This window comes from Belonocnema kinseyi, chromosome 2 (genome assembly GCF_010883055.1).
Source record: "Belonocnema kinseyi isolate 2016_QV_RU_SX_M_011 chromosome 2, B_treatae_v1, whole genome shotgun sequence".
Taxonomy (NCBI): Eukaryota; Metazoa; Arthropoda; class Insecta; order Hymenoptera; family Cynipidae; genus Belonocnema; species Belonocnema kinseyi.
Genome location: NC_046658.1, coordinates 78,512,275 through 78,523,747, shown reverse-complemented (window position 1 = coordinate 78,523,747; position 11,473 = coordinate 78,512,275). Strand labels below are relative to the sequence as shown.

The following is an 11,473-nucleotide window of genomic DNA, read 5'->3' as shown; positions in this document are numbered from 1 at the left end:
CCCCCTTCTAACACTCCCTTATTAACTGAAGTTTTGGTGGGACTGACGTTATAACTATACAATCTCCATCATATGACGATTTACTACTTCCCTTTCACAGATTTTCGACTCAGAAAATAAACTTATTGCATACAGGTGATAGTTGCGCGTATAATCTAAACAATAAATAACACAAACTACAAAATAGCCTCGGAAAGGACTGGAACTTTAATTGACAAAAGGCATGCACACGGAAAATCTAAAGGTCATGTTTCAGGCGACGAAAGGAGACTGTGTGTTTGGGATACTAGGGGGGTAAATTATCTTAAGGTAAAAGAATCGCGTGAAACTATGGACGTGAGGAAACTAGATATTTTATGTGTGCCTGAAACAAAGAAAAAGGAATGCGAGACTAAAGACATAAAAAACGGCGTGTTGAAAGGCGGATTTGAAATATGGTCAGGAGTAGACAGTGAATCAAATGGTAAACAAGGAGTAGGTCTGATTTTGAATGAAAGAGCAAAGCAGCATCTCGGAGACCATGATTTCGTATCTCCCAGACTGCTGTGGGCTAGAATGAAAGTAGGAATCAGAAGACTATTTATCTTAGCATGCTACGCGCCAGTTGATAGTGATCCCAGAGAAGTAAAAGACGCCTTCTGGGACACTTTGAATGACACAATATGTATTTGCGAACATGGGGAAAGAATAAGTCTACTATGAAACATGAACGGATGGGTGGGCATCCAAAATCAGGATACAGAAAGAGTACTAGGTAATTTTGGGGATCCAAGAACAAATTATAACGGAGATAAATTAGTTGGTCTATGCTTAGAAAGGGGTCTGTTTATTACAAATACTTGGTTTAGGCATAAAATGATCCACATGTACACCTGGTCTAAAGGAAATAGCCGCAGTATAATTCACTTTGTTGTTGCGGATGAAAGACTAAGAGAGTTAGTCAAGTATACAAGGGTCATGAGGGGTCCTGACTGCAATACTGATCATTACCTTCTGATCTCAAAAAATGAACTTAGGTCGGGGATGGAGAAAAAAGAGAACCGAGAAAACAAAAGAAACGCGAATCAAAACTGAGAACCTACATAAACCGGATGTGCGAATAGATTTCCAAAATAAGATAATCTAAAGCATAGATAGGGCAACCTGGGAGGACCGTATAAAAACAAATATATAGAGGGCGTCTGGACAAAGTTACGGGATATCATTGTTAGATGCGTGGTGAAATGATGAAATTCAGACTGCCCAAAAAGCAAAAAGAGAAGCGTACAGGATAACTTTGAACGTCGCAGGTCTTATCAATGAGGAAAGAAATAGACGTAGAAATGATTATAGACACGAAAACAGGATACTCTAGCGATTAGTCAAGGAACGTCAAGATACAATTAGAGTAGAAGAAGAGATGAAAATACAAAACGATTTTGAAGGAAGCAAGAAACTGCTTTATAAAAAAATGAAAGGAAATAAAAGTACAGGATTTGTCAACATGAGAAATAGTAGTGGAGAAATGGTATATGATGCAGACGGAATACTAGAGGCTTTCAGAGACTATTTTAGGAGACAATTCGGAGATGAAGCTATAGGACACCACAATTGCGATGTTGAACACGATGCGATATTTGTGTCTATTTTGTAGAAAATTTGTCTTTTAGGTAGAAAATTCATCTTTTGGGTGAAAATTCAACTAATGGGTTAAAAGTTCATTTTTCTAGTTGAAAATCTATTGTCTTACTGAAAACTTGATTTCTTTTATTAAAAATGTAATTATTTGGTTGAAAATTCGTTTTTATTTTGTGTAAATGAATTTTTTAAATTCCATATTTCTTCCATTCTGTATTTTGTTGAATCCTTGTTTTTTGTGGTAGAATATTATTATTATAATTCTCTGGGTTTCTGGTAGGAAATTAATCTTTTTGGTTGAAAATTCATTTCTTTATTTGAAAATTAGTTTTTTATTGAAAGGTAATTTTTAACGGAAAATTTAATTATTCCAGTTTTTGTTGAATACTTATCTTTTTTGATAGACATTAAATTTTTTGTTCTAAATTCATCTGTTTGGTTACAAATTTGACTATTATGTTCGAAATTCTTTTATTATGTTGAAGATTTATATTTTTTTGTTGTTGTAAATTTCCTTTTTTTTCTTGAAAATCAATTGTTTTATTTATTCAAAATTTATCTTTTTTACTAAGTTTTGTTTTCCCAAAAATAAATACTTAGATTCAAATAATACATTGAAGATGTTGAAATATGGTGATTTATCACTTGTTGCAAAAATACAACTTTGGTTGATATTTGAGAATAAAATTACATTTGCTCATGTCAAATACAAATTTTATCTTTACATTAGTAGATCTTACATTTTCGTTAGTTTTATCGTGCACTCAAATGAGACATTCTTTGTCACTGTCCTTCAACTGATATTGAAGTTCTTAATTATGCGTGTGAATTTGGCAACATTCTTGCCTTCGAGTTTTTCAAATTACCCAATTGACATTGATGAAAAGCGACAACAATGATTTCGAGGTTTGCGTGACACACATATATTTTGTATAGAAGGATTTTACACTTTTTGAACGACAATACTATTCTATTACTATTTCAAGAAAAAAATACATGGAAGACAATATTTTCTCACAATTTCTCGCTGCCACTATTTCTTTATTTTTTGTTAAAAAATACTATTCATCTTCTTTGCTATTTGGCTTGAAATGATGTCAATGGCTGATTAGGGGCCGTCCAAAATCATTAACTTTTAAGCCAAAACGATGAGCTCTTATCAAAACTGCTCAATTTCGAAACCAAATAATTAATTTTGCAATCGCAAACATGACTTCTTGGCAAAATACATAAATTTTCTAAAAGAGAGTTGAATTTTCTACCAAATTGTTGCATTTTTGAGTTAAAAACGCGAATTATCTATAAGACAATTGAATTTTCTCCCAAATATTATATAGTTGATATTTAAACCAAAAGATATTTTGAAAAACAATTACAGATTTTGTATCAAGTTTTTCAAATGAAAATATTTCTTCGTTAAAAATTCAATTCTTTTATTGAAAGTTCGTCTTTTTGTTTTGAGAATTTGTCTCTTTTTGTAGAAATTTCATCCTTTTTGTTTAAAAATACAACTGTTTGGTTGAAAACTTAACTTTTTTTTTTGAGGATTCAACTATTTTGTTTAACAACGGTTTTCGATTTAAATTTGAACTCTTTTTTGGATGAAATATCTCTGAAAATTCATCTTTTTTTTTTGAAAATCAACTACTTCGTTACATGATGAACAGAATTTGTTAAAATGTTAACAGAATTTCTTTGCTGATGTTTAATTTTTTTTGTGAAAATTAAAATATTTTCTTAAAGATTAATTTTTTATCTGAAAATTAATTTTTTTTCAACTGAAAATTGAACTGTTAGGTTGAAAATGAACTTTTTTGTTCAAAATTCATATTTTTGGGTCGAAAATTCAACTGTTATATAGAAAATTCATCTATTTCGCTTGAAAATTGAATAATATGGTTGAATTTTTTTTTATTTCATGACTAAAAAATCTTTTTTGATTGAAAATTCAAACATTTTATTGAAAGTTCATTTGTTTGGTTGAAAATTAACTTTTTCGTTAAAAATAAATTTCTTTGGTTTGAAAATTCAAGTGTTTTGTAGAAAATTCGTTTCCCTGGCTTGAAAATTCGACAATGTGGTTAAATTCTTTTAAATTCCACGGCGAAAAAGGATACCTTTGTTGAAAATACAACCCTTTTATTGGACATTCATTATTTTGTTTTCGAAATTCGTCTCTTTTTGTAGAAATATCGTTTTACTTTAAAATTCAAATTTTTTGGGCTTAAATGTAAACTATTGAATTGTTTGTTTAGAATTCATATTTTTAGACGAATATTTAAGCTTTTTTTTATTCATCTTCTTGTAAAGACAAATTTTGAATTTCATCCTTGAATTGAATTTTTGAATTGAATTTTCATGAATTGAAAATTATTTTTTTACATTTTTGTTTTAGAATCTATCTATTTTGGTTAAAAATTCAATTATTTTGTGGAAAATTGAACTATTTTATTCAAATGTAATTTTTCTAATTGAAGATTCAACTACTTGGTTGACACTTGAAACATCTTCGTAAGAAATTTTTTTTTAGATTTGTCTCTTATGTAAAAAATGTAACTATATTGTTGAAAATTGAATTTTTTAAAATATTTTTTTGAATTAAAAATTCAAACGGTTTTGTAGAAGAATCGTCTTTTCGATTTAAACATTCATTTCTTCAGTTTAAAAATTAATCTTTTTTGGTTAAGGATCAATCTTTTTTTTTCAATTCGACTGTTATTGATTTAAAGCTTAAATATTTTTTGGTTCAATCGTCAACTATCATATTTTTCCTTGAGGATCCATTTTTTTGGGTTGAAAATAAAATTTGTTGTTGATAATTCATATTTTCGATTTGAAAATTAAACTGTTTTGTAGAAAAATCGTCTTTCATGCTTGAAGATTCAGCAGATTGGTTGAATTTTTCTTCCTTCTTCACTAGAAAATTTGTCTGAATTGAAAATTGAACTTTTTTTTAAAGTTCAACTCGTTGGTTAGAAATTATTTTTTCTTGTTGAAAATTCGAATATTTAGTTAAAAATACATCTTTCTTGGTTAAAAATATTTCAACTTTAAATCTTAGGAACACTATCATTAATTTTAGATCAAAGCATTTATTTTCCTATTCTACTCTTTTCGTGAAACATCACTCTATTCACACTTTTAAATGTCTCCATTCAAAATTAAAAAATTAAAATAAGAAAGAGGAAAGAAAAAGAAATCAACCTCCAAATCCCCCTCCTCTTCTTCTTGTCTTTTCCGTTTTTTAAATTTGAATGGAGAAATTTAAGAGTGTGTTGACCAAATTTTTTCGTTTAACTCTCGATTTTTTCCAATTTGCAAGGATTTTATAGTTAAATTTGAATTTTAGACGTTACAAAAAAATCTAATGTCCACTTATTCTGAATTTATTTTCGTAATTTTTAATTTATGTGATTTTCTTTCTGTTTAGGGCATCGAGACATGGCTATTCCGCTTCTTCGTTTCATCGACATTGCGATGGAGTGTCACCGACTTACGTAATTGTATTAGTAAGTAAAATAAATCTGCTTTAAATTTAAGTTATTTTACTAAGAAAAGTAACTTTCTTACAGAAAGTTTAGGATTCAAGTCTTATTTTGAGTCCCCTTGACAATTGTGAATCTTATTTATGGTTAAAAATGATTAAAAAAAATTCAGGGTGGCCGCTGAACCAGGAAGTAACCGGGAAATGACAGTGAATTTATTGTTTGACGGGGAATTTTACAAACTTTTAGAAAAAAAAATCTGCCCTAGTTTGATTTCAACAGTTTTTTTAATAATCAGGTGAATTTTTATCCTTTTACAATTATATCATTCAGTTTACAGTTCGTAATTCGAAAATTGTTTACTTACAAATTTTCCATTTCGGATTTTAATTTTCAAGCGTACATTTTTCATATAAATAATTTTAAAGTACAGTGAATAATGAATAATAACAAGTGAATAATAATTTTTTTTACAAGACGATTCGGAATCAGTTCAAAATTTAAGAATTTCCAGATTGTAACGTTAAAAATTAAATTGTTTAAATTGGTATTTTGAAATTCTTATTGTAGTTAAATAAAAATTGAAGTCCGATTGAAACTTTATAAACTATTTTCAATTTTAAAATAACTTCAAAATAATAAATTCATAATTAAAGGCTTTTTTCAAATTATGTTTTAGTCTAAATTTTTTAATTTTGTAATTAAGAAAAATAACAATTGCTGATTATTTAGACGTATTTGATTTTTCATGTAAAATCGGTAATTATAAATCAAATATTCAAAACATAACAAAAAATTAAACATTGAGCGCTACAATTTTAATTGTTTTATTTTAACAAATTCAATTTATAAGAAAAATTGTTGAATTTTGATGTATAATAAATATTGAACACCTATAATTTCTAGAAAAAAATTCGACTACGTTCAAGAGATATTTAGAAGGTCTGCAAAGATTTAAAGTTAATATAAAATTGGTAATAATTTAAAATAATTTAAACGAAATTTCTACGTGTACCAACAAAATCCGGATATTCGTACCTAAATTTTGGTTCAATTAGTCCCCTGTCTGATTTAAAACAAAATATAGATATTTGCAGGTTTTGAACAAAAAATTTAGAAGCTTTTGAAGAATTATGAAAGGCTTCAAAAGAATAAAAAACATTTTCGTAAGATTCCTAGGAAAATTGAAAATGAGTTTTTATTTTAAAGAAATAATTTTTAAAAAATATTTAAAAATATTTGCAAAATTGTCAAAAATATTTTCCATTGTACAGGATTTAAAAAAAATTATGAAGAATTCGAATCACTATAAAAGATATTTATAAGTTCTGAGAAAATTTAAAAAATAATTGAAATTTTGAATAAATATAAAACAAAATATGTAGATGTTTCAAGATTTTGAAATAAAATTTTGAAGCTTTCTTAGGATTTTTAAACTATTTGAATTGAAAATAATTCAACTTAAAATTTCTTAAAATCATTTGCAGCTGTATTTTGATTGCTTTAAATGCAAAATTATTTAGCTTTATAATACGAATTTGTTTATTTCATTGACCTTGAAAAAATTTGGCGAATCGGGAAATGATTGAGATTTTTTTATGTGATTAAACAGGCCACCCTGAAATTGCAAATTCATCTCAAGATTGTTTAGATTCTCCGGCTTTGCAAGAATTTTAATTGAGTTTTATCATACATAATGAAAACTTTTCTTTTCAGGGCACCCGAGGAGAAATCTGCGGTGGATTTAGTGATGTTCCTTGGGGGAAAACTAATGCTAAAGGTCATTATGTTCATTCTGAAAAAGCGTTTCTTTTTACATTGACCAACAATCAAGATTTGCCCCCTACTAAGTTCGACATTGTAAAAAAACCTTTTGCAATCTGCTACCATCCAGAGTAAGTTTAGAAAAATTTAATTTTAATCTTATAAGAAAGGCGAAATCCTTATTATTTAGTGTCTATAGCAAAAAATTGAACTTTAAACCAAAAAAATAGCTTTAAAATTTTAGTGAATCAATATTCCCTGATGTTAATTTGTTTAAACTAACAAATGTTATACAGAACCTGTTAACCAATATTTTTCCGGAAATGGATTTATTGCATAAAAATACACTTTGTTTAACAAACATTTGTTTGAATTCCAATTTTTTAAATATATATTTAGTAGGAAAAATAATTTAATTTTCGTTACAATTTTAGTGTCGTAATAATTTTTTTCTTTCATTCGATATCGATATTTCTTGAAATTAGTATTGCTTATTGTTATTTTTTTTAATTGTTAAAAAAAAATAATTTCTTTATAATTTCCCTATAATTTGAATTTAAAATTATAGTATTGAATGCGCAATCCTAAAACAGTTTAATCTATAAGGCCTTGAAACTAAAGTTTTTTCTTAAATTAATTTTTAGATAAATTATTGAAGCTTTGGAATTTTAAATTTCACAATATTGTAGTTTAAAATTCAAATAATCATTCAAAAGGTAAGGACCATTTTGCTATTAAAAATTTTTTAATTTAATATTAAAAGTTTTGGTATTCAGTTTTGAATTTAATGATTTTAGATGTAAATATAAAACAATTTTGAATTGAGTAACTTAAAATTGTACAATTTTAAAAATGAAATCACATCACAGCAATCTTGTTTTGTATTCTTTATCTTTATTTTCAGTGCTATATATTTTAGTATTATATATTTCCAATTGAAAAATATTTAATGAGAAAATTTCAAGGATAGATAATAATTCTGAAGGAAGATTTGAAATAAAATAATTGAGTTCAAAATAAAAATATAAAAAATTTAACCATCTGAATTTGTTACATCAGTAAATGACTAATTACAGTAACTTTAAATGATTAAAATTTCAGAGTTTTTAATTTACAAATTGAACACTAAATTTTTAATTTTTCCCTTTCATAGGTTTTATTTTACAATCAAAAGTGAATTGGTTGAATTTTGGAAAATATAATCAGCAAATTTAAAAATGATTAATTTTCTAGCGATTTCAATTTAATTCGAATCATTTAAATTACTAAGGGTTCGAGTATAACAAAGTTTTAATATCACAATTTTTGGCGAGTAAAATTTTTTTCAGTTTTTAATGTTTCCCATTCAAAAATATTATTTATTTTGATTCGAATTTAGTTTTGAATTAATAATTGTCAAATATTACACGCTTTGAATTGAAAAATTTCCAAATGCAAAAGTTTTCAATTTTTAATTATTTAATTTTGAACGCTTTGAATTATAAGTAATACAATTTCAATTCCTCTAAATTTAAATGACCTAATTTCCAAAATTTGTATCTTAAGGTATTACATTTTTAACGATTTGACATTATTCTATTTTCTAAATTTTAATAGGAAATAATTCAACTTCGTGATTCTTCAATTTAAAATAAAATTTTTGAATTGTTAGCTCTTCGATTTAGAAATTATACAGTTCAACTCCTTTTTCTTATTCTAATTTAAATTATTATTTTAAAAATATTTAAACCATAATATTAAAAAATTGGTATAATAGTTTATTTTTAAATTTGCATATTTTTCGTGTTAGGAAATAAAAATCCAGAGACGCGAACGGGCGATTTTCGCGCGTGTATTTATTGCTAGTATGTAATAAAACGGATCTCTGCATTTGGAACAAAATATATGAATTTTTAACCAAATACTTGAATATTCAATTAAAAAGAATAATTTTCTACTGAAATTAACGAATTTTCAACAAAATACATGAATTTCCAAAAAATAGATGAATTTACAATTAAAATAATCCACCTTCAGCCAAAAACATTAATTTTCTCCAAAAAACTATGCATTTTTAACAGGGAATACTGTTTAAAAAGATGAATTTTCAACACAAAGGGGCTGCATTTTCAAACCAAATAAGATGAATTCTCAATGCAGAAATTATCAGCAGAATTTTCAACTAAGGGACATCAATTTTTAACCAAAAATGGAATGGTTAAGTTTTCAATTTAAAAATTAATTTTCAACTAAAAAGAAGAATTTTTAACTAGAATAAAAACGAATTTTCAACATGTTAGATACATTTTCAACCAAAGTGATAAGTTTTCAAGCAAAATAACGAATCTTAAACTGCAATAGTTTAATTTTTAGTAACAAAATCAATTTTCAAAGAAGTAACAACGATTTTTCAACAAAATATTATAATTTTCTATGAAAATAAGGAACCTTAAGCGAAAAAGTGACTTTTTAGTAAAGTTGTGGAATTTTCTACAATATAGAATAATTGTTAAACAAGTTCAAAAACACAAATTCTTAACAGAATAGATGAATTTTCTACCAAAAAGTTGATTTTTTAACTAAGAAAGTAAAAATTTTCAACCAACAATTGAATAATTACATTTAAAAAATATTAAATAATTTTCTAACCGAGTATTTAAATTTCAACAAAATATATGAATTTTTAACTAAGAGAGACAAACGTCACCAAAAATTCAATATTTAAATATTCAGTTTAAAAAATAAATTTTCATCAAAATATTTGAATTTTGAAACAAAGCATTGACCACAAAAATCAAGAATTTTCAACCAGAAAAATTAATTTACAACAAAGTAGTTCAACCTAGCAGTTGAATTTTCAATTAAAAAGGATAAATGTTTATCTAAGAATGGAATAGTTAAATTTTCAGTAAGAAAAATTACTTTTAAATGAAAAAGAAACTAATTTTCAAGAAAATAGTTTAATGTTCAATCATGGAAGTGAATTTTCTACAAAAATAGTTTAATTTTTCACGCAAAAAGACGAATTTTCAAAAAAATACTAGAATTTCTAACAACAAAAATTGCTTGTTAACAAAATTGTTGAAGTCCTTACGAATGAGATTATTTTTTCATCAAATAGTGACTTTATTCATAAAAAAACATGAATTTTCGACAAAGCAGATTAATTTTTTATCGAGAAAGTGAAATTTTTAACCAAAAAAGATGAATATTTAATCGAAAATGGAATAGTTCAATATACAGTTAAGAAAATTAATTTTCAAGGAAAAACTTTTTGTATCGCCCATATTTTTTTAACAAAGTATTTCAAGTTTCAACTAAGCAGTTGAGTTTTCAAGTAAAGAAGATAAATTTTCATCTAAGAATGGAATAGTTCAATTTTCAATGAGGAAAATTCATTTTAAATAATGAAGAAGTTAATTTTCAACAATATAGTTTAATTTCCAATGAAGGAAAGTTTCTAACAACAGCAAAATAACTTTTTAATCAAATTGTTGAATTTCCTGTGAAAAAGATGATTTTTTCATCAAATAGTGAAATTTTCCATAAAAAAATGAATTTTCGACTAAGAATATTAATTTTCTATAAAAAAAAGAATTTTCAACTAAAGGCATGAATTTTCAACAAATAAAAAAGATGGATCTTTAACTAAAAATGGATTAGTTCAATATATAGTTGAGAAAAGTAATTTTCAAGAAGAAGGGAAATAACAAACTTGCAATAAAATAGTTGAAAAACTTCATGGATTACTTACATTATTAATTACACTGAATTACGTGGATTTCTCTGGATTACATGTTAATTACTTGGATTATATATATATATATATATATATATATACCCAAAAGTGAACAAAAAAACTACATTTCTATGTATTATTGTTAATTGTTGTCAGCAATTTCTGCCATTTTTAATACACATAATTACAAATTGACAATTTGAATATCCCTCATGACTTTTTAAATAATTTGTAATTGTTTGAATAAAAGTAACCGATTTAAAGAATTACTTTTTCCCGAAAAATGTAATAAATAATTGTATTTTCTAAATGAAATTTAATAGTTAGTCACTGTTTGGAGTAGTAAATTAAGAAATACATTATGTGATTATTTAAATAATTATTGTTTATTTTAAAAGTATCTGAAAATTGAGCCAATGATGTCCACTTTTTTATTAAATCGGAATCCTATGCTACTTTTTGCTTAATAATTACATTATTTCGATACATTTCTTATAGTTTTTAACAAAATTCTATTTGTTGAAACAATTTTTATTTGCTCCAGCAGTTTACTTTTGAAAATTGGTTAAAAATAAAATAATACAGAACACATACAACTACTTTTCTGGTTTTATCACGTATAAAAACAATATATTAACCTTATTTAATTTTTTAAACAAGTTGAATTTGTTTTAACAATTATTATTATCGAATAATATTTTAAAAATTGTATTTTATGTATTAAGCATAATATTCATTAATTTTTAGGAGTAGTAAATTTTGCTAAAAGCTTAATGTCATTGTTCATACAATTATTATTATTACACCATTAAGCCATTTCCCTTTCGGGGTAGGCGTGACTCACTCGGCAGGGGAAAGGAGTAGTGTGTGGATGGGATAGAGATTTTTC

General features: G+C 25.7%; 1 protein-coding gene across 2 annotated transcripts in view; it reads left to right on the top strand.

Annotated features, from left to right (window-relative positions):
- The window catches only part of LOC117167604, a 106,240-nt gene that overhangs the window by 91,560 nt on the left and 3,207 nt on the right, over positions 1-11,473 (top strand). For both annotated transcript variants that reach the window (XM_033352658.1, XM_033352660.1), the window contains exons 8-9: positions 5,048-5,126; positions 6,819-6,997. In XM_033352658.1, coding sequence (XP_033208549.1) covers positions 5,048-5,126; positions 6,819-6,997 — 258 coding nt within the window. The remainder of the gene's footprint in view (positions 1-5,047; positions 5,127-6,818; positions 6,998-11,473) is intronic.